The 27,703-nt window shown below is 52.0% G+C and overlaps 3 protein-coding genes across 5 annotated transcripts in view; all 3 read right to left on the reverse strand.

Annotated features, from left to right (window-relative positions):
- Window positions 1–27,703, reverse strand: part of TBC1D24 (TBC1 domain family member 24) — a 371,517-nt gene that overhangs the window by 334,122 nt on the left and 9,692 nt on the right. The gene's annotated exons all lie outside the window — the stretch shown is intronic.
- The window catches only part of VRK3 (VRK serine/threonine kinase 3), a 362,077-nt gene that overhangs the window by 214,032 nt on the left and 120,342 nt on the right, over window positions 1–27,703 (reverse strand). The window lies entirely within an intron of this gene.
- The window catches only part of LOC139804148 (ankyrin repeat and fibronectin type-III domain-containing protein 1-like), a 185,522-nt gene that overhangs the window by 140,435 nt on the left and 17,384 nt on the right, over window positions 1–27,703 (reverse strand). The window contains exons 1-2 of one of the 3 annotated variants that reach the window (XM_071761022.1): window positions 21,796–23,164; window positions 5,886–6,079 (exon numbers count right to left, since the gene is read on the reverse strand). In XM_071761022.1, coding sequence (XP_071617123.1) covers window positions 5,886–6,079; window positions 21,796–21,914 — 313 coding nt within the window. In that variant the 5' untranslated portion in view covers window positions 21,915–23,164. Of the gene's footprint in view, window positions 1–5,885; window positions 6,080–21,795; window positions 23,165–27,703 lie in introns of those variants that run through there. The other 2 variants (XM_071761024.1, XM_071761023.1) reach the window with 2 other exon arrangements.

Here is a 27,703-nt window from a genome sequence, read left to right on the forward strand (position 1 = left end):
CAGAGCATTCCATGGCAAAATAAAACATTTGGGGTATTTTTCTAAAGGAACAGAAACCCTACAAACAGAGCCACACACAACCCTTGCTGCTAGCATTAGGGCTGCACACCTATACCCAACCTCTCCTGCAGGTATTCCTGCTCTCTACTTGGTGCTGATAACAAACCTTGCTTTGTGAAAAGGAAAACTGAGGCACCCCAAACGTTGCAAGCTGCAGAAGGATTTACTGCTGTCTCCTCTTTCAGAAAACTGTTCGCAGTTTTCTGGAAGAGCAAAGAGCAAACCAGGAGCCAAACCAAGGACAGAAACCAGACCTCAGACTCCTGGAGCTCGGCTCAGCCTGTGGCCAGAAGCACCAGGGGACTGCTGGGCTGCAGTGCCCAGAGATCAAACCTCACTGACACTGAAAAAGTGGCAGCAGAGGACAGACAGCAGCACACAGAGCTGGTGTTCCTGGGTAGGGGCTGACCATTTGACCAAAACCAAATAAGAAAATACAATAGGAAACATCTCCATAATGTCACCACCCTGCTCTGTGCCGAGCTGAGTGCTTTGTGGTGCCAATCTTGTCTTTACAGCTGAAGCAGGCCCTGCTTTACCTCCTCCCCAAGCCGAAACCACTCCACACAAACAACAAAACCCTCTTGCTCAATTCTCATCAAAATGAACAATGTTTAGCCCTTCCAGCCCAAAAGAGCATCTCACACTCTTGTTTAGAAATTCTTCCCCCTGCTGCAGCCTCCTCTTCCCCCAAGGTGATGCCATTTACCTCTGATTTCTCTACCACCCAGAGCATCAGCAGGCATGACTGACCCTGCTACACCAAGGCTGAGGAGTAAAAGATTTGTAGAGTTAAAAGCAAATAAAGGCCTGAAGGTAAAAACCAGCTACAAAGTGAGTGAAGTCCAGTCTGCCCAGCCAGGCTGTGGGTTTGATGCTGAATGTGATGAGAGCCAGACCGGACACAGCAGCCACAGGGCAGTGATGGCCTCTCCATCTTCTGTTCCTCAACAGCAGTGTCTCTTCTGCAATGTCCCAAAACTTTTTAAGGTGTAAAGCAGTTCAGTGCATGCAAAGTCCTGCAGCAGATCTGGAGGTGCTGAATCAAAACCAGCAGAACCCAGAGGACAAGAGGGAGAAGAGAAAGGCAGAGAGCTTAAAACCGCAAACAAAGAGGCAACCTGGAGCACAGCACTACCTTCCACCACACTTTTTTTTTTTTTTTTTTTTTTTCCCTCCCCTACTTTCAATTAAATAAGCTGCTGCTGCTCCTCTCCAAATGTCAACTTGTACAACACAGGAACTGCTGTTTGAAAGCTGTGATTATTCAAGGCACAAACACGTCAATCGGAGCCCAGCTCCAGGCTGCCACCAGGAGATAGCGTTGCTCCGGGGACACAGCAGGAAACACCAAGCCCAGGAGGAGATCCACCCAACCCACAGGAAAATCACACGTGGAAGGAGGGAGGAACCAGCCCCGGTGCTTCTGTGATGGCTCAGCCACCACTTTCTGTCCCCAAGGCTGTCCCCTTTCACCTGAGTACTGATTTTATTGACTATTAGCCAGGTAACAGAGTGCAAACAACTGTGTTGTTCATGTAGCCATTAAATAATTGTAGTAGTTAATTAGGATTTTTAAATTACTAACCCAACCAGAACATTTTTAATATTGATCAAAAACATATCATGGTTCTTATTTAAAGTTTATGGTGCTGCTTCTTTTTTCCATTGCCTGCAAGGAATTTTCTGACCCTCCCTTTTTAGTGTCATGGCTTGCTCAGACTCGGCCACCACTGGGGGAGGGAGAGCCAAGGCTGCACACTGAGCATAGCCCAGGCTGCCAGGGTACAAGGGAAAGGACAGGCACCCACTGCACTCACTCCTCTGGATGGGACACCTCTCCTGAGGATGAAGAAGACCTGGGAGTCTGGATTGCCAGGAAGCTGAACAGGAGCCAGCAGTGTGCCCAGGTAGCCAGGAAGGCCAATGGCATCCTGGGCTGGCTCAGGAACAGCGTGGCCAGCAGGTCCAGGGAAGGGATTCTGCCCCTGTGCTCAGCCCTGGGGAGGCCACAGCTTGAGTCCTGTGTCCAGTTCTGGGCCCCTCAGCTCAGGAAGGAGATTGAGGTGCTGGAGCAGGTCCAGAGAAGAGCAAGGAGGCTGGGAAGGGATCCAGCACAAGTCCTGTGAGGAAGGGCTGAGGGAGCTGGGGGTGTTGAGGCTGGAGAAGAGGAGGCTCAGGGGAGACCTGATCACTCTCTACAACTCCCTGAAAGGAGGTTGGAGCCAGGGGGGGTTGGGCTCTTTTCCCAGACGACTTTCAACAAGACAAGAGAGCACGGTCTTAAGTTGTGCCAGGGGAGGTTTAGGTTAGATATTAGAAAGAATTTCTTTACTGAGAGGGTGCTCAGCCATTGGAATGGGCTGCCCAGGGAAGGGGTGGATTCTCCATCCCTGGAGATATTTAAAAAGAGCCTGGATGTGGCACTCAGTGCCATGGGCTGGGAACTGCAGCGGTGGGTCAAGGGTTGGACTTGATGAGCTCTGAGGTCCCTTCCAACCCAGCCAATTCTATAAAAAAATAAAAGAAGTTATGGTTCAAAGCTCCATGGACCATTTGGTCATGGGTGGCATCTCGTCTCCCTAATCCCAGTTTCCCATGGATGTTGCTGTTCTTGGTCTCTTCTCTCTCCAAAAGGCCACAGGCAGCTGCATCCTGGAGTGGGATCAGCAGCAGAACTGCTCCCTAGCCTGCCACAGAAGTGATCCTCTCCAAAATTTTCCCCTGCTTGGCCAGAAGTTTCCTCTCCTTCCTGGGCACAGGGAACCACCACAGAGGGAGTCAGGACCTTGTCAACACAAAACAAGCTTTTCTACGTGCTGAAGGAGTTTGTTCCCCATGTCTACTAAACAAGTAAATCAATGATCAAGCCCGGAATAGTCAGAAGGGAAAGATCAATAATTCCCTGGAGAGGAAATGCCAGGGACAGGAGCAAGCCCACAAGCTGGAGGCCAGCCATCCTTATGTTGTTCTTCTGCCTGGAAGCTGCTCACCTCTCTGCCACCAAGAGCTGTGCTCTGCAGCATCAGCACCTCTAGAAGATTAAACACCTTCCTGGGCTTGGCAGTTGCTGCAAAATATTTCTTCTTTCTGAATTTGAAGCACTGGGGAGGACATGCACCAAAGGACAGAGGGAGCAGCAGGGACAGGGACCTGGTGCCCCTCCAATACTTCCTCAGAGTGGGGGGAGGGTGGCACCTGCTGAAAGCAAATTCCCAAATTCTTTGAGGAAAGGGTCTTCTCTCCCTCCTGACACCCTGCAGCCCCACTCTCACTCATCAGACCTTCTGCACCACCAAGGCCACCACTGCCATCCCAGGGCTCAGCCAAATCTGGTGCTGTGGTGGGCAGGTGAATGCTGCCAGCCTCAGGGTTCAGGCTGGGGCAATAACCAGGCAATGCTGAGAAAAGCTGCTTTTTTTTTTTTTCTTTTCTTTTCTTTTTTTCCTCTGTGATAGCATGCTGACAGCCTTAATGAGTAGCTAATTAGCTGTTTCTAACTGAGCATTAAGGAAGCCAGGAAAACAACCTGGGAGGATCTGGACAGAAAACAACAATTCATTCATTCATCCAAGGCTCTGGCTGTGGAAGGAGCCTTCCAACCTGCAAGGGTATTCTCACTCCTTCTCTTCTTGGCATCCTCAGCACCTTCCAGCTGTGAATAAAGCACCATCCTAAACACTTGCTGCATGCAATGAAGGCTTTTCCTTCCACCCTTGTGTGCAGGGGGGGCTGTGCCCAAGGTTTGCTCTTGGGTGGCTGCTCCATGGTGCTCACCCCATCTGTGCTCACATGGGAGGAGGTGTTTGCAGCAGGTGATGGAGTTTGTGGTGGGTCTGACTCACACTGGGACTTCATCCCACAGTCTTCCCCTCCACCTCAGCTTTCTGGAACACCAGCACACCAAGCAGGGACCTGCTGGGTGCTGAAGGGTGCTCTGGACACTGTGTCCTTCATGGCAGATGCTCTCTCAGACCTGCAAAGCACTTTGGTTTCCTCTCTACCAGGAAACTCTTTATCCAGGTCTGTTCATCTCCACCATTTACTCAGGTCTGTTCTTGCAGACCACAACACAGGAAATCCTGAGGGGGGTTACCTGGAATCCTGTGTGCAGCTTTGAAACCCCCAGCACAGGAAAGATACAGACCTTTTGGAGAGGGTCCAGAGAAGAGCCACAGAGATGATCAAAGGGCTGGACCACCTCTGCTAAGAAGACAGACTGAGAGAGTTGGGGCTGTTCAGCCTGGATAAGAGGCTTCAAGGAGACCTTACAGCAGTTTTCCAGCCCATGAAGGGCCTACAGGAAAGCTGGAGTGGGGCTTTTCACCAGAAAGGATCGTGCCAGGACAAGGTAATGGGTTCAAACTGAAAGAGGGGAGATTTAGGTTTGATAGGAGGAAAAAAATCTTCACTGTGAGGGTAGTGAGACACTGGAACAGGTTGCTTAGGGAGGTTGTTGATTCCCCATCCCTGAAAGTGTTTAAGTTCAGGTTGGATGAAGCCCTGTGTGACCTGGGCTGGTGGGAGGTGTCCCTGCCCATGCAGGGGGATTGGAACTGGATAAGCTTCAAGGTTCCTTCCAACCCAAACCATTCTGAGTGCTCACAGAACATCACAAACCACCTTTGATTCCAAGCAATGGAGCTGCCTGCCATTACCTCCCTCCTCACAAGTGTCCCCACTCCCTCAGGTCCCCAGAATTCAGCTACACAACCTTGCCCATGAGTTTTCCTCCCACATCAAGAGCCTCTCCTCACAACTCAAAGGGCTGAGGAGAGACTCATGGGGCTCTCATGCAGGGAGAGCAATCCCCTGGGTGCTGCAGCAGAACAGGCTTAGCAACGTGCCAAAGATCCTCTCTCTGCATGACTTTTTGGGAGAATTAGTAGCACCAGGAAATAAAACGCAGCCTGCAGAGCATTCAAATTAATCCAGGGTTTCAGCAGCTGCTTGGCTGGGTAACTCACAGTGATCTGACTGTGAGCAGGTTAGATTTTAAAAAGAAAAAAAATTTAAAAATCCAAGGGTGCTCTTTGAAGGGAGCTGTTCTACAAGGATTTTATTTTGCTCTGGATTGATCAACCCTGCCTTGCAGGTCTTATTTTTGCTTCAGTGCTAATAATCCTTTCCCCATGATTTTGATGGCACCAGCATGGTTCCAATGGCACCAAAAGCACTGAAACACTTTGGCTGCCAATGGCTCTCCCAGTAAAATTGCTCAGAGCAGCTGGCCCAGCCATACTGGTATTTCATCAGGATCAGCACAAGAGGAGGAGAACATCATAAAAAACCTCAGCTGATCTGAAGGCCAACACAGACTCCCAGGCTGGGGAATATTTGCTGCAGCAAATACCCTGCCAGGACAAGAAACTGAGGAGACCTCAATGGTGCCACTCTCTGCTGTTGCTCCTCCTGATGGAGACCAGGAATGAGCACCCTGAAGGTGACTTCACATCACAGAAAAGGGGTATTTTGGTCTGTTGCAGGGTCCAGAGATAGCAGCTTGCCCTGGCACAGGTGGCCAGGACATACAGCTCACCCAGAGCATCACCTCCCCAAATTAGGTGGATTTCACAAGCTGCCTTCACTTTTTCATCAGTGTAACATGAAAAATGGGGAGATTTGAGTAAAACACTCAGAGAGGGACAAAAAAAAAACCCAAAACTCCTCAAGAAGGGCTGGGTTTGGAACTGGATAAATGCCCCAAAGACCGAGGTTGGATTTCCTTTTAGTTTTGCCCTTGGAGAAGCAGGAAAGGTTCGGGGTGGTTCTGCAGGTCCCTGGCAGAAGGAGGTAGAAGCTGAACCCAGTGCTGTGGCACTCACCAGTAGAAGGGACCGTGCAGCCTTTCTGGTGGTCAGAGGCTGAATGCTTCTTGTAGGACTTCTGCTCTGGCATCTCCTCCCTGTAGGCTGTGGAGTCCAGGAGTGGGAGCCTGCTCAGGACGGGGGACTGGGGGATGCTGGGCAGCGTTCGGGATTTCCCCAGGAGCGGTCGCTGCAGTTTTCTGTCCAGAGACCTTGAGGGGAGGAAACACAGGGATCACCCCAATGAGTAAGTGGGACAATTTTTTTAAGGCAGGACCCTTCTATAACAGACAAGGCTGCCACTGGAGAGACCATCTTCCCCACACCACACCCTTTGTTTGCCAAACTGCTGCTGTTCCAGCAAAACCTTCTGCCCTCACCAGTGTATTTTTTTTTATTAGAATCTTGTGCTTATGCCTGAAGCAACAAAAGGCACATCTGGAGGTCAACATCAGGTTTTGAGACAAGCAAAAAGCCATCAAGAACTCAGATGGCTCCCACCTCCCCCAAAGTGTTCGTGGTCCTCTGCTGTCTGGCTCTGGGGGAGCCTGGAGAGATGCTCCAAGGGGAACTTGGCCACCTCCTTGGGGCTGCAGACCTCTCCCCGGTGGCAGCAGACACAGAACAGAGCTCAGAAATAGAAAATGCCCTTCAGATGGGTCTGCCTGGTCCCACACAGCCAGGGCCACCACCTGCTTTTCCATCAGCTGAGCTCAGAAAGCTACAAGAAGCCACAACTCTTGCTAAAGCACCTGAGATGCCTGCTTAGCAAGGCACAATCAGCAAAACCAGCATATGAGGCAGTCCAGCACCCTCCCCACTTCAAAACTCATGGATAATCAGAATGAAGCAAATAAAAAAAACAGAAGGTTCAAGACCAAAGTGATAGGAATTGCCTGTAAGAGAGTAAAAACCCCACTGAACATCACCTGAGGCAGCAGAATGCTTTTCCTGGTGGAAACCAGGTCAACCAGGAGGTCCTAGGGACATGCACTACAGGGAAGACCCAGATGAGAGTAAGACAAGACTCATGTAGCAGGCACTGTATCTAAAAACACAAGTTTAAGATCCCTGTGGGGCCAAAACTCAACTACATCTGATGATGGGGCTGCAGGGGTGACCAAGATGCACACCAGCAACACAACCACCATCCTCCTCCTCCACAAGCTCAGAGTATGCCAAGTCTGGCAGTGGGGCATTGGAACAGATCCTCTTCCTCCTGCTTCACCCCAGAGCCTCCCTCAAGGGATGGTCCTCAAGTGCCACCCTCAGGACTGCCCAGGCCATGCTGTAAAGATCTCAGGAATGTGGTGAAAAGGAGCAGGTGCCCAGCACCACCATGGGGTGAGGACAAACAGCAGGGTCACCCTGTGCCAAGGGCTGCAGCCTGGCCCCTCTGGCACAGACCCCACACCTGATCCTGAGTTCCCCAGCACACTCCAACATGGACCAGCCAAGGGCTTCTCCTCACACAAGGCTCTTCCCAAATCTTAGACTGAATGGTACAAAACCCTTCAAATTTCCATCCGAAATTCAATTGTTAGCAGGTTTTATGCTCGCTTATTCTTATGCCAATATTAACCTTTAGCTTAAATAATTATTCCCCCTCTCTGCTGTTTGCTCCCATGATTAATTTCCATCCTGCCATCGTCACAGCCCCTTTCAGCCTGTATTTTTCTAGGCTGATTAAAGTGACTTCTTTCAGAAAATGAGCTCTCATTCCCCACGGTTGTTTCCACAGGACTCTCTTGCCTTCCCTCCAGCTCAGACCCAGCACTCTGCAGCCATCCCCCATCACCTCTCAGTGCTGGGCCAGGAGTGCCAGGGCTCACTCTGCCTCCCAGCACACACCACCACTGAATTTTATCTGTTTCCACTAAGCTGGTCCTCAAGGTCGTGCAGGGAGAGTCTATCACACAAAAAGGTCCTGACCCTCAGTGCCCTCCTGTCACCACTCCATTTATTATGATGCTTTGTTCAATCCCTTTAACAAATGTGACAGCAGCTCCTGACTTGGGTTGGCATCTGGTGTCACCCACGAGGGAGCAGTGAGATGGGGGCTGGGGCAGAATCAGAGAATGTCAGGGGTTGGAAGGGATTTCTGGAAATCATTGAGTCCAACCCCCCTGCCCCAGCAGGATCACCCAGGGCAGGACACACAGAACACATCCAGGGGGGGTTGGAAAGGCTCCAGAGGAGACTCCACAACCTCCCTGTGCCAGGGCTCCCTCACCCTCACAGGGAAAAAGCTTCTCCTGATGTTTCCATGGAACCTCCTCTGCTCCAACTTGTACCCATTACCCCCTGTCCTATTATTGATCACCCCTGAGAAGGTCCTGGCCCCATCCTCCTGGCACTCACCCCTTTTATCAACATGTGAACAACATGAGAGGTTATTCTGCTCTCCTCCAAGCTGCAGAGCCCCAGCTCCCTCAGCCTTTCCTCACCAGGAGATGTTCCACTCCTTTGATCTCTGTGGCTCTGCACTGGACTCTCAAGCAGTTCCCCCTCCTTCTTGAACTGAAAGGCCCAAAACTGGACACAATATTCCAGACGCTGCCTGACCAGGGCAGAGTAGAGGGGGAAGAGAAGCTCCTGAGGGATGGTGAGGCATTGGGAGCCCAGCATCATCCTGCCCACACCAAAGCCCATGCTTTGCTGGCATCCACCAGCTATGCCAGGGGCTACAAAGCCAGAATTAGCATCCTGAGTCGTTTCTATTTTGGTGAAACCTGTGCACCTCTCACTGGAACACATTTTTCTGGCACAAGACATCAGGGATGAAGCATAACACGTCACTGCACTGCATAAATGAAGCCTGGGCTCTGCCAGAGTTCAATATGTTCCTTTTTTTCTTGCATGTAAAATCTCAGTGCTTTCTAAACAGACCTGCATAGAGCTCCATCCCCTGCAGAACACTGTTAGGGTCTGAAGTGCTCCCAGACCTTCACACCTGCAGTGTCACTCACACAAAACACACGGAGGGGGAGCAAAGGGAAGAACTGACACCCTTAGAAGAGCAATTTGTAAGCTCTGTAGCTGCAGATGGCATCTAATGAGGAGGCTCTGCAGTGACTTTATAGCAACTTTCCAATATCTGAAGAGGGCCAGCCCTGAAGAGGGTTACTGAAAGCAGAGGGGACAAAAAACACAGCCCCTAGGGACATGCACTACAGGGAAGACCCAGATGAGAGTAAGACAAGACTCATGTAGCAAACACTGTGTCTAAAAACACAAGTTTAAGATCCCTGTGGGGCCAAAACTCAACCATTTCTGATGATGGGGCTGCAGGGGTGACCAAGATGCACACCAGCAACACAACCACCATCCTCCTCCAAAATCTCAGAATATGCCAAGTCTTGCACTGGGGGATGGGAGCAGGTCCCATCAAAAAAGGGGCATCAAAAAAGGCCCCCCAAAAAAAAGGGCAAAAAAGAGGCAGAACACATCTCAACACAAGTCCTGTGCCTGGTGATGTCCTCACTGCGTGGCTTTTCCATCATCCCAGGACAAGAGAGGGAAAGGGCTGAGCAGAGCTGAAGGGAAGAGAGGGACAGAGAGCAGGGGAATGCATGGGAAACCAGGGGAAGGCAGAGCCTGCATCTCTCCTGGAAGCAGCTGCACACCTGCCCCAGCCTCTGCTCCCTGTTTATTGCCATATGGAGAAGTTGCTCTCCAGGGAGCACTTCCCAGCCCAACCTGAAGGCTTCTTTTAGTTTCATTTTGAAAGAGAGGAGAGAGCTTTCATCTCCCCCCAAGGGAGCCTGGAGGAGTCTCCACCATGCCAGCCACAGCAGGAATCCAGCGACCCAGCAGAGAAGGCAAGCAGGGGGGAAAAATTAACCCTAAACCCAACTACTTGCATCATCCATAAAGGACCCCAAAATAAGCCTCACTGATTTACAGAATTTCCCACTGAAGTGAGAAAGAAAACCTCCCAGACACCTCCTGGAAATGGCCAAGGAGTGTCACTCTCTGGAAATGTCCCATTCCTGGGAAGGGGGAAGCCCTCACTCTGCTGCAGCTCTCAGACAAACCCAAGCAGCCACTGGGCTTCATCCAGCTTCCTCATCTTCCCAAAGCCAGGCTGTTCATGGAAAATGGGAAAGACAGAAAGATGTTAAAGACAGGAAGCAATGCTCAGAAGGGAGAGGAGCAGAGGAGAGAGCCACCACCTGCTCTGGACCTCACCTGCCTGCTCCAGAGCTGTGGCTTTCTTCCCTCCATACACCCCAATATGTGAGGCCATTTCAAAGCTCCAGGGGGAACAGCACATGTCCTAAATAACTCACAGCCCCAAAGGGAAAAATAAGGGGGAAAAAAAAAAGATGACAAAGGAGCCACACAGCTGCTCCTCATCCAACAGGACCACGCAGCATTCCACCAGTAATTGGTGGTGGCTCCTCTACACCCTCAGTCAATTAGTTCAGTGAATCTGTTGAGCAAAGGAAGCTTAAAAAGCTGAAGGACTGGAGAAGAATGAGTGAACGAGGTATTGAGATCAGCCTGACAGAGGATGGCAGGGATGGTGGCCAGGAGAGCCCACTTATTGCAGAGGGACACAGCTCCCAGCTCTGCCAGCAAGAGGCTGCTGAGCCTGCTCCTCCAAGGAGGTGTAACTTAGCAACCTGACCTTAAATCCTCGGCAAAGGTTTCAGATGGATTCAGGAAAATGAGAGATGCTACAAGCCAGGAGGAGCAATTACCCACCATAACCCTCTTTGGAGCTGGGGCAAGGGCACACAAGCCTTTGATCAGGGAGAACCATCCTCCTGCAGCTGAACCACACAGCTTCTGACCACCAGCAGTGGCTTCAAAATTGAAAAAAATAAACAAAACACCCACATCTACCCCCTGAAACAGTTTCCAGAGACCCAGCTGGGTCTAAGGGGGCAGAGGCACGATGCACATCCCAGAGAGCCCCAAAAGGAATAAAAATCAGGGGGTTTCCCAGCAGAGCTCAGCTCCACAGTGCAGCATTCATCTCTCTTCATCAGCCCAAAGTGAGGAGCTGTGGGAGGGTTGTGTGCCACAGGAAGAGGAGATGAGCAGCAGTTTATGCAATGCTCTTCTCCATCCCCATCCAGATGGCAGCAGGAGTCAGGAAAACCTCTGCCTGCAGCTGGATTCTGCAGAGGGGCTGCACAGGAAAGGGAAGCAGCAGGAGGAGAGGGGAAACTGAGCACAGGAGGCTGCGAGTGCCTTCAAAGCTGTTCCTGGACAGAAGCACAAGGCTTCCAACATGGTCCAAAGCCCTAAGTAGTGGCAGGGCCAGGAGTGAAGGGTGAGGGGATGGGGCAGCAGCAGGGAAGGCTCAAGAAGGTGTCTGAGAGGAAGCAATACAAGCAGCTCTAGTACAGGGGGGCATCAAAAAGCAGAGCCCGAGGATTTGGGAAGAACGTAGCACTTCATGGGGCACGGGAGCGTGTTCAGATCACAAGAACTTGCTCACAAGAAGTTTGGACAGTCCTAGTACTGCCCTGAGGACCATACAACCATGCTTGGTTATTTCTTTGGGTCATTTGGGACCAGAGAGGAGGCATCAGCAACCCTTGTGCTGCTTGCACAGAGCACGACTGCTGCTCCCCAGGCAGCAGGAGCTCAGCCCTGCCACAGCTTTCTTCTTCCCAGCTCAAGCCAAGCCTCCACAAAGCCATCTTCATGTTGTTAAAAGATAACAGGGGATTAAACAACAGAGGATGATAGCTGAAAACAGCATCTTTTATCTGGCTGTGAAACAGTTTCAAAGCAAAACAAAAACCAAAGCAGCATTCAGTTTGCAAGTTCAGAAAAGGGGAGACAGAAAACTAAAACAACCCAAGCCACGGGAATGTATAAAAATACCTTCTCAGGCTCAGCTGTGAGCTGGTAAATACCATTATTTCCATCAGCTGGTTTGCAAAAGCTGCCTCTGCCACCTCTCCAGCGGGGACCATGATCCAAACACTGGACTAAATACCCAGCATGGAGGAGTAACTGCTCCAAAAATTCAACAGGGACTTTGGGAGATGCAGGTAAGGATTCCCCACACCCCAGAAAACACAGAGAAAACCTCAGCAAAACATTTCTGAGGAGTCCCTTGGAGGAGCAGCATTCAGCACCCATTGCCCCCTCCAGACCAGCTGTGCCCTTGCATCCCCCATCTCACTTTTCATCCCCACCCTGTGGAGCAGGGCTCAGTTAGCAAATTTCCCAGAAAAATCCTGTGAACAGGCAAAGGCAGCCATGGCATGCACAGTTCCAGGGGAACAAGGTAAATAATAATAATAATAATAGTAAATAATAATAGAACATTTCACATCAGTTCAGAGCTCTGGCACTGTGGCTGTTTTATGGCTTCCATTTCAACGTTTACCTAAATGTAGCTGTTAAAAAGAGAAAAGGAAATACTCAGGCCAGACACTACCATTCATTTATTCAAACTGTGTTATTTTTTTTCCAGCTCCACTGCAGGCATTGAACCAAATTCCCAGCCAGTGGGGAGCTGTCCCCAGACCACCACGAGGCTTTGAGCTTCTATTGCTCCAAGTGTCAAGCCCAGAGCACTTGGTGCCAGCTGCGGGTGTGCTCTGGAGACTTCTATAACGTGGACCAGAAAAGAGTCCTTCCATTAGCTACATTTTAGCTATTTCTTCCCTAAAGCAACAGAAAAATGCACTGAAGCTTTTCAGTTTTTCCATAAACATGGATTTGCAGTCTAGGGAGGTTCTCTTCCCCATCTTCTCTGACCTGGTGAGACCACACCTGGAATACTGGATCCAGTCTGGGGCTCCCCAATTCAAGACAGACAGGGATCTGCTGGGGAGAGCCCAAGGCAGAGCTATGAGGATGATGAGGGGACTTGAGCATCTCTCCTGTGAAGAAAGCCTGAGAGCCCTGGGGCTGTTCAGCCTTGAGAAGAGAAGGCTGAGAGGGGATCTTCTGAATGCCCATCAGTACCTGAGGGGTGGGTGTCAAAAGGAAGGGGCCAATCTCTTCTCAGAGGTGCCCAGGACCAGCACAAGGAATAATGGGTTGAATATTATATATATATATGTACTTATATATATAAAGCACCTATCACCCTGTTGATAAACATTCTTTGGAACCACTCTGACAGCAGAGGTAAGAACAGGAGTCAGCCTGTTAGTACCTCAGCACTTCTGTTTCCAAATAATTAAAAAAAAAAAAAAAAAAAAAGTCATAAGACTTTGCTGCCAGCCTGCCAGCCTGGTGTTTAATACTGCTGCTCCATCAGGGTTGGATGTAGAAATTTCCACCTCAACATGAGGAGAAACTTCCTGCCTGTGAGGGTGAGGGAGCCCTGGCCCAGGCTGCCCAGGGAATTTGTGGAGTCTCCTTCTCTGGAGCCTTTCCAAACCCCCCTGGATGTGTTCTGTGTGTCCTGCCCTGGGGGATCCTGCTGGGGCAGGGGGGTTGGACTGGGTGATCTCCAGAGGTCCCTTCCAACCCTGAACATTCTATGATTCTACACCTCCCCTGTGTCTGGCCAGGTCCTCCTCAAACCCACTCCCACCTGGAGAGCTCCATTTACCCCAGGAGTAAGCAAACCCCTCCTGTGCCACTCAGGGCAGCATCCCCTGGCACACCACAGGTGGGCAGGAGCAGGGCAAACAGGGCCAAACCTCCAGGCAGAACTCTTCCTCTCACCAGACAGCACTTTTATTAGAAGCTGTTAAAATTCAAGTCCACTGTCTGAAATCACTTCCTTCCCCTTCTCCCTGCACGAGTCCCAGTGTGTATTGCTGGTGCTTCTGTTTCCTACCTGCACACCCACCCAGCTGTGACTCAGTGCCAAAACAGTGGGGGAATTAGGAAGCAAACAGTCTTTCTAGCAACTGTGACTCACAGGCCAAGGCTTTTTGATGAAGGAGAAGTTTTCTGTAGTCATGCTACATATGTAATTCCTCTTAATACCAGCATAACTTCCCCCTCCTCTCGCTCCCCCATCCAAAATAAGGGATGACGATCCATTTTTTCCTGCCTAATCCAGGCAAAGATTAATTCAGCTTGTGCAGAAAATAGTCAGCTCCCAACCTCATCTCCCAAAAGATTAGCTTTAAAAAGAGGCCAGAAGCTAGGAAGGACACCAGGCACAAACCACAGCACTTGGCTTTAGATCCAATGTGGCCCCAAAACCCCACAAAGATGATGATCCTGAGAGCTCAGCTCTGCTTTTCCAGCCTGCCAGATCCAGCGAGTTTGATTTTCCCAGCCAGCTCCCAGGCTCACGTATACACATTTTAATAGGAGAGATATTAAACACACCTCTACCTACAGCCAGGAGCAGGTTTTTGAGGGGCACTGAGAAGCAGAGGGGAGCAGAGCAGCAAGGCACAGCTGGCTGTCCCCATCCCTGCCCCCTGCAAAGGTGCTGGTGGGAGAAAGGAGAGAACCAGCAACCTGCCGGGACCAGGAGTGCTGCAGAGCTGGGGTCAGGTCATGGGGTGCTGGAACTGGAAATGCACCCAGGTGTCCCCAGCACATAGCAACCTCCGTGGAGAACCAGGACACATCGTGTGGAGAGCTCTGCCCCTGGCAAGAGCAGGTTTGATGGGTAAAGAGACTTCTCCACGTTGCCCCTTCCTGATAGATCCCAGCTGCAGCGATGCAAACAATAAAGGAGAAGAGCAAAGCTAAAAAGCCTCTTCAGGCTTAATATGCAAAGCCCAGGCAGCTTGATCAAGCAACAAAAGCTAAATGTCATTTCCTCTGGTGGCACTGCCACTCTGCTCACAAAACAGAAGTGTTTGTGTCTGACAGCTTGACATCTCTGGGAGGCACCGGGGACGCGGCGCTCGTGCAGCCGGGGGAAAAGCTGACACAGAGGAGAGGGGAGGAAGACTCAGTCCTTCACCTCACCACCAATGCAGAGGGCGAAGAAAACAGCTGCAAAATGCAAGAGCTGAAGGGCACCCATCACCCCGACGGCCTCAGCCACCCAGAGATGCCAAAGCAGGTGGGAAGGAGCAGGAGCAGCCCCCCCAGTGCAGACACCCAACCCATCACCCTGTGATCCAGCATCTCTCCAGGTGACAGAGGCTGAAGGTTTCAGCTCCAGCTCCCGAAGCTCTCTCACATGGCCAGGCAAGCACTCTCAGGGCAGTTGTAGAGATGCTGCAGGTCTGCTGCCCAGCACAGCTGACAGGATTAATGGGCCCTCAGCACCTCTGCAAAGCTGGCCAGGGTCTGAGTCACTGCCACTGGATTTAGGGCTCTATTTCCAGCTCAGCCTGGTCAGGCACCAGCACACTTCTTCCACGCAGTAGCCATGGACAAGTTTTTTTTTATTTCTTTTCTAATAGGTTGCAATGAATTCTCATAATAAAAAAGCAAATCTGTGCACCTATGTTTCTCTGCTGGCCTCCCAGCTGGCAAGGGAGGTGTCAGCTTTGGGAAGTTTCAAATACAAGTGCCATAAACACCTTCTTGAATAAATTCAGATGGAAACATCTCATTCAACTCAAAAGCACTTCCAACTTCCCCGTTTTCTCTTTTTAAAAGCAAGTATTTTTCCATATTCATGTGTCACTTTGGAAGCAGAAAGGTTTCCTTCAAACCATGTCAAAAACCAAGTGGAAAAAGTCAAATCACCAGCTACGTGTGAGAGCTCTGCAGTGCCCTGCAGAGATGGCCCTTGGGGGGCAAGTTTTACTACGTGGTAAAAAGCCTCTCTACCCAGGTCAAGCTGCAGGATACAGAACCTGGGAAAAATTATCCCTGCACACTGGCAAGATTAAACTGCAGGAGGGAGCATAAGATACCCCTGAGCATTCCCAAGGGTGGCAGATGGACAGAGGCTCCCCTGGAGCTCTGCACACCCTGAGTGGCTTCTTGCCACATCCTGCAGGCTCTCAGCTGTCTCAAACAGCCAGCATCAACTAAAAACCCCTGGACTGGGACTTGGAATGAAGGGAACCAGTCACCAGTACTGTGATGTGATACTGAGCAACTCAGTGTGACTGCTGTGCCCCAGGAGGATGCTCAGGGCAGTCCCCCTGAGTCATGGGGACTCTTCTTTAGGCTGTGCTCTTAACCAGAGGTGAAAAACCTGTTGCCATTTCTATCCATCCCACACTGTGTGCCACTAACACAGGATTTATTCCTTCAGTGCAGTTTTCTAGCCCCAAAACTTGCCAGTTCCATCCCAACCACGTGTTTGAACACAGCCGTGCTGCCAGAGCTGAAGAGATATTTTTAAACCCCCAAAAAAACCAAGTAAGCACAATCCTGCCAAGAAAACATTGCCTGCCACCCCTCCCTCCCCACTTTCCCACCTCAAAGCCCATCAAACTACACAGCAAGGAACATGGATCAGGAAACCAGCATGGAAAACACCCCCAGAGGAGGGGAGGCCACAGCCCCCCATTGCACACAGCAGCTCCTTGGTTCAGTTTCCTACGAGGTCCAGAAAAGGTTCTGACTGCTATAGCAGCAGGGACACCCAGCCCCTGCTCTGCTCCCCCTGTGAGCTCAAAGGTGGAGCAGCCCCCAGAGCCCCATTCCTTCATCCCCTTCATTCCTTCAGCCTGAGGTCCCCTAATGACATGGGCAAAACAGGACAGGCAAGCTGGAATTTTTCCTGTCATTTAATTCTGACATAATTTAATTCACTGCTAATTAACACTAACTTTCAACATCAGGTATTGAGGAAAAAAAAAAAGGCACAGAAACACTATAGCAAACACCCTGCCTGCTCCCCAGTTGAGCAAAACACCTCTCATTCTTGTTTACCAAGCTCAACTTCCCTGGATTTCACCACAGGCTGCCCCACTGCCTCCCCAACAAGCCAGGGAAAAGCTCCTCTCCTAGAGCCCACCAAGGAGTAGGCTCTTCACCCCCAAAGTTTCTGTGGCCTTCAGTTCTGCTGCCTCCAAAGCTGAAGTTCTCCCCCAGAAGAAGGATGCACAATCCAAGACCAGGCACAAATCTCCCCTTTCTCTCCCCCCATCCTGAAGATCTCCATTTCCATAGCCAGGCAGCAGTCTCCAGAGGAGCACATTGAAGCTGTGGGGAGCACAGAAGGCTCTGGGTACCATAGAGAAGGCTGTGCCCAGGTAGCCAAGAATCCCAATGGCATCCTGGGCTGGCTCAGGAACAGCGTGGCCAGCAGGTCCAGGGAAGGGATTCTGCCCCTGTGCTCAGCCCTGGGGAGGCCACAGCTTGAGTCCTGTGTCCAGTTCTGGGCCCCTCAGCTCAGGAAGGAGATTGAGGTGCTGGAGCAGGTCCAGAGAAGAGCAAGGAGGCTGGGAAGGGATCCAGCAGAACTCCTGTGAGGAAGGGCTGAGGGAGCTGGGGGTGTTGAGGCTGGAGAAGAGGAGGCTCAGGGGAGACCTCATCACTCTCTACAACTCCCTGAAAGGAGGTTGGAGCCAGGGGGGGGTTGGGCTCTTTTCCCAGGCAACTCTCAGCAAGACAAGAGGGCACAAGAGGTCTCAAGTTGTGCCAGGGGAGGTTTAGGTTGGACATTAGAAAGAATTTCTTTAGGGAGAGGGTGCTCAGCCATTGGAATGGGCTGCCCAGGGAAGGGGTGGATTCTCCATCCCTGGAGATATTTCAAAAGAGCCTGGATGTGGCACTCAGTGCCATGGGCTGGGAACCACGGGGGGAGTGGATCAAGGGTTGGACTTGATGAGCTCTGAGGTCCCTTCCAACCCAGCCAATTCTAGGATTCTATGATAACTATCAAAAAGGGAAGGCACATCCTCCTCCTGAAGGCAGGTGAGCAGATCTGTCCCAAAACAGTACTGAGCCAAGAGAGAAAGCCACTAAATCAAATCACCTCCAAGTTACTGCCTAAAGGACACAATGCCTCCCAAAAACCACCCCTGGACATTTTCTGGGATTTTTAATGCAGTGTTATTTGTTACTGCTGCAGGTCACTGCTCCCACAAAAGGTCTGATGTTCTCAGGGGTTTTCTCCTTGCTGGCATTGCATTCAGGCTGAGACCAACTGCAAGAGTCACTTTGAGAAATTCTCAGGAAAACCCATTAACTCTCAGATGACACCAGATCCCCATCCACCCTGGACCTCAGCCATGGGTTCTGCCAGGTTAGCTCCCTGCCACACACCCGGGGCCAAGACCCAGCAGCCTGGGAAGGTGCCAGCCCACTTCCTAAAACTTCATCCTGCCCTGGAGCCTCCCCCAGCACACCCACAGCAGGGCAAAGCCATTCTTTCAGCCATTTGGTTTTTCTAATCCACTTTCAAAAGCTGCAGGAACCCAAAATTAGCTGTCCAGCCCTTTATGTTTAAAAATATCTCACTAAATAGATGACCAATTTTGTAAAACCTGTCTTTTTCCTTTCATTGCTTCTCTGTGCCAGAAGCAAATTCTCCCTACCCACCCTGCCAGCGTGCAGAGAGCTGGGCACAAGAACCTAAAGGCTGGCACCATAAAACAAAGAAACCCTTCAAACCTCAGCAAGCACCCCTGGCCCCTCCTGTCCTGCCCAAAGGGCACCAGCACCCAGCACTGCAGCCTCTGAGCTGCTGAAAAGCCTCTGAGCTGATCCAGAACTTCACCCAGCACAGCTCCAGCACCAGCCCAGCAGAGTGTTTGGCTCATCCATCAATGCTCCTACCAGATTGACAAAAGTTACTGCAAATAAATCACTTACACGCTTGCCTGGGCACAGCTCTGGCTGGAGTGTTCACACCCCACTGCCACTGCACCCTGGAGACACTCTGAGCCCTGCTTTGTCACAGCTGGAGCTCCACAACCCCTGGAGAGCTGAGTGTCCAACTCACTTCATAACATGGAGCAACCCTGGAGCAGGACACCCCCTCCCCTCCTGCCAAGCACAGCTGGCAAAGCTCAGCTTGGAAAAGAGACCAGAGGAGGTTTCATGGTTTAAAGCTCTGGGGCAGAGCAGAGGATGAAGAGCTCCTGCAAGCCAATAGCACCTGAACATCTCACTTCTGAGGAAAGGCTGAGGGAGTGGGGATCTGCAGCCTGGAGGAGACTGAGGGGCAACCTCGTTTATATTTATAAATACTGAGGGGTGAGTGCCAGGAGGATGGAGCCAGGATCTTCTCAGTGATGACCACTGATAAGGGGTAAATGGGTGCAAGTTGGAGCATAGGAGGTTCTGTGTAAACATCAGGAGAAGCTTTTTCCCTGAGAGGGTGAGGGAGCCCTGGCCCAGGCTGCCCAGGGAGGTTGTGGAGTCTCCTTCTCTGGAGCCTTTCCAAACCCCCCCTGGATGTGTTCTGTGTGTCCTGCCCTGGAGGATCCTGCTGGGGCAGGGGGATTGGACTGGATGATCTCCAGAGGTCCCTTCCAACCCCTGACACTGAACATGGGGAGAGATTATTGCTGGGTTTATCATTATGCTATTGCTTGGGCTGCCCAAGCTGGAGCCCACAAATTCCTAACTCCAGCAGACTTACCCAACCCACCTCACATGCACTGCATTATCTGGGGGTGTAGTTTAAAAATGCAGGCATACTACTTAAGACCATAACTACACACCTGCTAATATCTGTTAGATCCTCTGAGAACGCGTGGGACCACTATATTTAGAATTTAATAACTCCAGTTAGTGCATCCTCTTTACTGCAGACCTCCCTACCTTTGCTTGCTGGGATCCCAGGGGATTACAGGGCTTTGGCAAGTGCAGTGGGAGCCCTGCAAAGGCTCCAGTGGAGCCAAGACACCACACTGCCCAGCCTGGGGTGCCTCAGGTACCTCCACGTACAGAAACGTGTGGTCTGAGCATCCTATTTCTTCATTTAATTTACCCACATTTGCCTGAAGAAATGAAATAAAACCAGCAAGCTGATCATCAGAGCTAGAAAAAAGCATCATCCAGAGAAAGGCCAGGGTCAGACAGGGCAGCAGATGCCTTTTGTTTGCTTTCAGATGCCAGCAATGAGGTGTTCAGCTTTCTGGATGCCAGCAGGCAGTTCAGCTTGGGTCAGGGGTCTCAGCTGGGGCTTCTCAATGTACAGACATTGGAGAGGAAAAACCAGGCAAAAATCTCAAGTAGCTTGGGTGAAAAGTGACACTGATTTCAAAAGCATCTCATGCTTCAATCAACACTTATTTTTACTTCCATAATCAACCATGTGCAATCAAGGGAACGGGCTCAGTATCTGCAGGTGCACTTGAGCCCCGTTGGTGGGGATAAGGGGGGCTCAGGGGCACCAGGAACACTTTGTGTGCTCAAAACCAGCCCAGAGAAGCTGCCCTGGGACAAAACACATGAAAGGAGAACACAGCTCTTTGAATCTCGAGCTCAGCCACACTGGACCACCCAGACACAGGGAAAAAATTCTGTTTTAGGGAAGGCTCGTGCACCAGCCCTGCACAGAGCAGAGCTTGGACAGGCAGCAGCCCCCATGGCTTTGACAAATGGTGAGCCATGCTCCTGTGTGAGGAGAGCACTCAGATGTGCCCAGAATACCCCCAGAAATCTTGTTACATGAACTGCACCCCAGCAATACCCCTTGTATGGGTTAGGAAGGCACCAGGATATCACCTTTTAGATGGAAAACCACCCAACTCCCCCCCAAAACAGAAGGTTCAGGACTGAAGCACCGTGTATATGGGGGATGAAGAGGGTGCAGAGCCCCAGAAGCAGCTGCTCCTGCTAGGGAGAGGCTGAGACCTGGCATCCATTCAGTCTCCGTGTGGTGCAGGGCTGCAAGACACCACATTTGGCAGCACACAGGTTGCCAAGATCCTCCTCATGCCCAACTCCAGTGAGTGTGCACTGGCACAGCAAACACCTGAGCCAGAGCTACCAAGCAAGAACAAAGCTCAGCCACGCAACAGGCTTGGAACAAGCAGGCAAGGGGAAATTGTGTCTTGTGAGCACCCAGTGAAGAGGGGAGACAGCAACAGCATGGCAAGGCTCCACATCTCAGCAGCAACGTGGAGAGCAGCAAATGGGGGCTGAGCAACAGACCTCCAACTTTTTTTTTTTTATCCCTAGAGATACTTTAATAACCTTCAAAGAGTACGAGGTGCTCAACCACCAAGGAAGAAGCTGAGCATCTTGGTTTTGCCACCCACGTGTCCTCACAGAGACCTGCACCCCTCTGGAAGCAGAGGGGCACCATGTGCAGGTCAGTGGGAGGATTTGGGGACTCTTCAGGGCAGTCACCCCATCCCACCATGAGCCCTGACAAGGGAGAAAAGCCTAGAGCAGCACCAAGTGCTAGTCATGTTCAACAAGCTGCTTGTAATACCCAAGGAGAGCTAAGCCACCCAGGCACAGAGCAGTTTTCTTCATTGCACTCTTTACACTGCAAATTGAGGCTGTGTGGACCCCCCAGCACCCCAGGGTGCTTCAGCAGCCCAAGGCCAACCCTCCCCAGTGCCATCCCCTTAGCGATCCACACCCCAATGAGCCAAGGATAAACCTATCTGCCCTGAGGTGCCCCCTCACCACTGCACCCTTTCCCCTGGTATAACAAGAGACACCCCCTCCACCCCATCTCACCCTCCCAGGAGGCTCCAACAGCACCCACACACCGTCAGCTCCATCTGGGAAGCCACCTCTGGCTGCCTATGCAGGCAGGGACAGGGCACATGGCACCTTGAAGGAAGGGCAGTGGTGGCACAAGAACCACCATAACGAGGGGACAGCACAGCAAGCAGGTGCCAGAGGCAAGCAGGCACACGTGTAGGCAGTCACCCGAGATGGACTGCCACCACCTGGGATGTGCCCTGGGCATGGAGCCAGACACTGGGACAAGGAGCCATCCCACAGCAATGAGCAGCTCAGGAGCCACGGACAGGACCAAGGCGATGCTTCCAGAGCTCTTAGCGTGCTCAGGAGGGGGAAAGGGAAAGCAAGCATTTCCCAAGAGAGAGAAAAAAGGAGAGCAATCCACTTGAGAACTCCATCTCCCACCCTGCAGCCTCCCGGGCAGGCGAGGAGGCACACCGGGACACGAGAGGCCACTGCCACCCCGTACCTGCACTCAGTGACACTACAGCAACAGCTCCCGCTCCGCCGGCTCCGCTGCCCGGAGCGCAGCTCTGTCCTCGACTTCCTCAGGCTGAAGTATTCCGTCAGCTTCCCGAACGAAGCCATGGCCCCCGCCGCCTCCCAGAGCTCTCCCGCCTGCGTCCCCGGGCGCCGGTCCCACCGGGCTCTGGCGCATGCTACGGCCCCGCACGCTCCGTCAGCCCGGGAAGGGAGCGCTGGAGCCAGAGAGAGGGAGACAGCACAAGGCAGGAGGAGTTTAGCCAGGAATTACTGGTTGGGCAGTCCAGGGATGGCCTCCGGTTCGGAGGGGAGGAAGCCCCCCTGCCTCCCCCAGCCAGCCCCAGGGCGGCTGCCGGCTGCTCGCGGATTTCTTGCGACGCTGCAGGGATGAATTAAGGAGGAGGGGGCAAAAAAATCATAATGCCCCCTGGAAAGGATCGCTCCGTAGCGATGGTAGAGGTCTGGGAGTCCCCCAGGTGAGCAGCCGCCCAGCAGGCCCTGGGAGGGGAGGTGGCCCAGGGCAGCTGTGGTGGCCTTCGGCCAGGCGAAGGGATGCTGTCCAGACCAGAAAGCAATGAGGATCCCCAAGAAATCAGCTCTTCAGATGAATTCCCAAAGGGTCTGTTCTTCCAGCATACCAAGAGCAGCACAATAGGTGGAGAGGATCCCCGCTTGCTCTTCTTGCAGCTATTCAGAGCTCACCAGTTGTCCTCCCTCCCTGTTTTCCAAAGCAGAAGGCACCCCTTAGGCTCCAGCAGCACCTGCCTAACACGATTTTCCAGCCTGTCACCGAACACCTGAGCACAAGCAGAGGGACAGACATTTAAAACAAGCAAGTCTGATCCAGTTAGAGGTCACCTGTGGGTTCTGCTCCCCAAGCTCCAGCACAAAACCTTTCTACGGCAAGCAGCAGATAAAGGGATGCTGCAAACCTGGTGGGAAATCCTACTGCCAAAGCTTCCCTAGTCAGGAGCACTTGTGTCTCTGCATCCTCGGCGCCTGACGCCAGCTGGGCGGAGGAAAAACAAGGGCTTCAACAAAAAATAAATCTCACTACAGCCCTACGGAGCAGATTAAGTCAGTGAAGCACATCCAGGGGCAAGGGTGCCTGACAGCAATTCCCAGCTGTGCAAAAAGACCCTCGAGGAACCAGCAAAGAAACCCGGTGTTAACTCAACAGGCAGCCCGGCAAGCACCTTCGCATCCTCCGGATCCCTCCTGGTGTGGATGCCATGTTAAAAAACAAACAAAAAACCCGTGCAGTGCTCTTTCCCTGCTCCGAGCCATCCTCTGCAAGCAGCCTGCTGGCACCGCGGGAAAACCGCTGCAAACCTGCCGCACGCCTCGCCGAGCCCCGTGCTTCCCTCCTCCCAGATTTTCTTTCCTTTTCCTCTCGGCTCCGGTTCAGCTTCCCGCTCCGAATCGAGCGCCCGAAAGAGCGCGGTACCCAGCCCCCGGTCACCCACCGCCCCCGCCGCCTGCTTGTGACTCTCCGAGCCGCCCGTCACCGTCCCTGTCACCCGCCATCCTCAGGAGGGAGGGGTGGGGATGGTTTTAATTTGTTTGAACCATCTCTGCTCCCTGCCTCCCAGCTCCGGGCGCTGACATTCATCCCAGCGACACCGAGCAAACTGGTGCCAACAAAGCGAGGGAACTGGTGATGCAGCAGGGTGGGGGGTGACCCATGGGGGACCCTGCCAGGCCCCCCAGCACCTTCTCCCTCCCGTTCACACATGGGGAGGGGAGAGATCGTGCTCGCTTCCCTCTTACAACCAGGGAAAATCAAGCGGCTCGGCACAGCCTCCCCCCTCCCCTTCATCTCCCACCTTCTCCCTCCGCCGGGCTCCACCGCTGCCGGGGAGGGGTCCAGGGCGCTCCCGAAAATCGCTCGGGTGGTGGAGGGAGGGCTGAGCCCGAGCACCCGCTGGCTGGCTCCCTCACCTGGTAACACTGTCCCCCCCAGCTTATCTCCCATCGGCTCCCCGTTTCCAGCCAGCCTGAAACGCAACCCGGCAAAGGAGGTCAGAGGAGCCAGAGGAGAGTGGAGAGGGTGGGGGGAGGCAGTGGAAAAACAGCCGAGGGGGAGGCCAGGCAAGAAGGAGACAGAAAGGGACATGGGTTTGTTTCCCTGGTCTGGAGGCAAGGTTTGACAGCTCCTGCAGCAGCACTGGGGCAGCACACACACGCGTGCCTCTGGAGGTGGACACAGCCTCCAGGACACTGTCACCTGCCACGGGTGATCTTATCTGTTCCTCTGAAGGCAACAGGAGAGGGGCTGGGCTGGGCAGCAGGAGGAGTGGAGGGAGGAGGAGGTGAATTTGCATCCCTCTTCTTCCACATCACCTGATGGGAGGGCAGAGAAGCAGCAACAGCTGCCCCAAGGATCCTCCTTTGGCATGTGCAGAGCAGCACTGTTTGGGGGCAAAAAGACCCCAATTCACCAAATCCTCCAGTGAGAAGAAGCAGGAGGATTAGACTGACCCACAGACACACACAGCAAGGCACAAGCCAGCCTTGGCTGTGTGAGGGACACCCCTATGGCCAGGGACATCCCCCATTTCTGCAGTCCCATCCCAGACAGGTAGGCAGGAGCCCCAGCTCTTTGCAGGAAAGTCAGAGTCTCTTGCAAGGCTGTGAAGCTTCCTTTGTGAACCCAACAGTGCCAACACTTAGAAAACAAGCAGGAGGAACCTCTGACTTCATGAAACCCCGTTCTTGGGAAGCTTGGGTGGGTTGGGGAGTGGGATTCAAAGCACCAGTGCCTGAAAGCTCAGACACAGCTCCTTGAACGCCTCCATCTGCTATCAAAGAGTGATATTCCAGCAGGGATTGATGCCCACATACCCCCCCAGTGCATCCCAGTCCTCTGGAGCTGGCTCACCAGGGACCCATCTGCCTGGAAGCACAACCAGAGCTGAGGCAGAAGTAGCACAAGCTCTCCCATCCCTCCTCTGGCACTTTGGTTTCCCTCTGGTGACTTGGGGCAAGGAACAGCCCTCAGGCCCTTCCCTGCTCAAGGGCTGATGTGGTCAGCCCTTCAAGATAGAGTTACCACAAGAGTTTTTCTCCCAAGGGAGCTCTATGCCTTCTGTAAAGCAGCAGAAGGAATCTGCTCTGAGGAATATCTCTGAGATATTGATGAAATATCTCTAATTTCACATGAGCAACCTGCTCTGCTGGGGTTTGCAGCCTTGTACTCCGTGATGTGTAAGTCAGCTTCCCACCTTCACTTAACAGTAAAACAAAGCACTTCATAAGTGAAACAGTAGTTTAATTTGCAGGAGACAAACTGAGTTTTGATTTTTTTTTAAGAGGAGCCACGGTGAAGACTGTTAAAGCAGATATCAAAACCCAGGCAGTACTGGGACTTGGAGTCAGGGTAAGGCAGAGCACTGCACAGGCTTCACCACCCCTGCACAGCCACCAAGATGTTGGTACAAGCATCTCACACCTTTGTCTGACTTTCAGAGGAAAGAAAAAAAAGATAAAAACAAACAAAAAACCCCACACAAAACACACCACAAAACCAAGCCATAAACACAGCCCTGTGGTTGATGGGGTCATCTCACACATTGCTGTACAGAGGCTTCTTTGGGCCATAGCAACCAACGCCTCCCATTTCAAAACTCTCCAAACACAGTGAGGCCACTGCAGATGTGGGAACCAGAACAAGTCCCAGCTTGCAAACAACCACAACACCTTTTTTAGAAGTTGTAACAGCTACTTCACACCAACCTCAAACCCCACAAGTAGTAGGGCTGCCCAAGAGCAGCAGACTGGAAGGAGAAAACTGGATGGTAATGGAAGGCAGCCCTTGCATCATCCCCAGGAGACTCCAGAGGATGGAGCCCTGTTGGATGTGTAAGCAGAGTCCCAGACAGCAGGTTAAAATTAAAGCAGTGATGACAGCAGAATAATCTAGAAAAGCAGCCAGCCTGGCCAAAGGAGGAGCCAAAGCCTGGGCAGGTGGTCAGGGACAGAGCTTAGAACAGGAGACACTTCAGCCTGCTCATCCTGAGGTGTCCCATGGCCAAAGGGCAAGCATTCTCAGAGCAACTGCATGGAGAAAAAAGCACTGTGTGGATCCTGGTACCCCAGTTCCATCTCATTTGGACAGAATTCCTCTCCCTCAGAGGGCAAAACATCTGCTGAGATCCCCAAAACTGAGTGAGTGAACAGCTGTACCTTTAGGTCAGGTTGGAGAGGATTTCCTATGAGCCTTCTTTTAGTACCAGCTGGGGAGGAACGAGCTGCTTCAGGTTACCTGGGAAGTCAGCTCAAAGCACCACGGGGACTTCAAAGAGGTTTTGGTGGGCAAGAATTTTCTATACTGCTGAAAATCAGTCACTGATGGCAGACACCAGCTCTCTGTTAAGTCTAAGGTGAATGAATGAAGCCAATACTGAAGAATTTTGATAATCACCATTTTTTTTTCTGGAGGGTAAGGAAAGTTCTGAGCACTAGCTCTTGGAGTTTAGGAAACAAAAATCTTCCATCTTGTTTTTAAATCCACCCACAGTGACTAAGCTCCCATTTTTCACAACCAGTTAACCCAGTGTACCCAAGTGCCATCAAAAGTTGCAGGGTATTTTAGAAAGGAAACTGGAATACATTATTTCACAGGATGAACAGACAGTTATCACCATGGGCACACAAAGAAACACGTCAAATGCAAATATAAACAGATTTAAGAAACAGATGCACAAGAGACTACGAGCAACTTTTAAATGTCCCTGAAAGGCCAAAAAAAAGCACACACCCCTATTAAAACAAATTCATACAAGAGCTCCAAGGTTCTGAGTCATTTAGGTCTTTAGGAGGCTAAAATATTTCAGCATCCTGTCTGTAGCTGGACCAGTATCAGTGTGACATGGAGCATCATGCAAAAAGAGAAAATTAAACCCCCTCAGTGACCTCTTTTTGAAGTGACAAGGGCACAGAAGGAGTCACTTCATCAGCACACCCTTGTGCAAGGCAAACCCTGCCCAAAAAGCTTCCATTTAAGAAAGGAGCCCTGGGAACAAGTGGTATCAAATCACCATTGCCTTGGCTCCAGGCAGTAGGTTCTGCCACTGGAGCAGCCAGGTACAGGTTAGCCAGAGGCAGGACATCTCCCTTCCTCCAGTCTTCCATCCTTTCCAGAGCCTGTCCCACAGCTCAACCCCGTCTTCTGCTCCCAGAGCACCCCACACCTCCAGCCCAGGGTCAGGGGGGCTGCTCCAAGATGCAGCACCAGAGCGCACACACTGAAAACCAAACTTCAGCTTCTGTCACCTCCTGGGAAGCTCACCAAGCATTGTGACAAGGAGTTTTATGAAGCCACAGGGCACTGAGCACAACACCAGCCCCCCAGAAGCAGCCAGGGCAGCATCACTGGACACTCCCAGGGGCTGCAGCCCCTCCCCAGGTGCTGGAAGGGTTGGAGGCAGCTCAGGGGCTGCTGTCCCAGCCTGTGGCACTGCACTTGTGCTGACACCTGCTGGATTGGCACTGGGGCTTCTTGGGTGCTGGTGACACCTCAAACCCACCACAGCTGAATGAAGGGGTGGAGCAGGACAGGCTGAAGAGAGAGGAGGGACCACCCCTCCTCTGCTCCTCCCAGCTCAGCCTCCTGGAGCATCCTCCCAGCTGGTCTTGGTGGGTACCCACAGCAACACCAACAAGCCTCAGGGAAGAGGGGGTAACCAAAGAGAAAAAAGCACATCTCTGCTAACACCAGGTTTGGGTTAGACAACTTTTCAAGACAACAAATACTGGCAAATAAAGACCTTTTTCCTTGCTGTTTTTGCACCACCCTTGCAGTGTAAATCAAGCACACACGTAGCTGTTGGGTGCCACCCAAGGTCACAGTGACACAAACTGCAGGTCCTTGCTGGTGCCCACAGGGCTGGAGA

This window comes from Heliangelus exortis, chromosome 17 (genome assembly GCF_036169615.1).
Source record: "Heliangelus exortis chromosome 17, bHelExo1.hap1, whole genome shotgun sequence".
Classification (NCBI taxonomy): Eukaryota; Metazoa; Chordata; class Aves; order Apodiformes; family Trochilidae; genus Heliangelus; species Heliangelus exortis.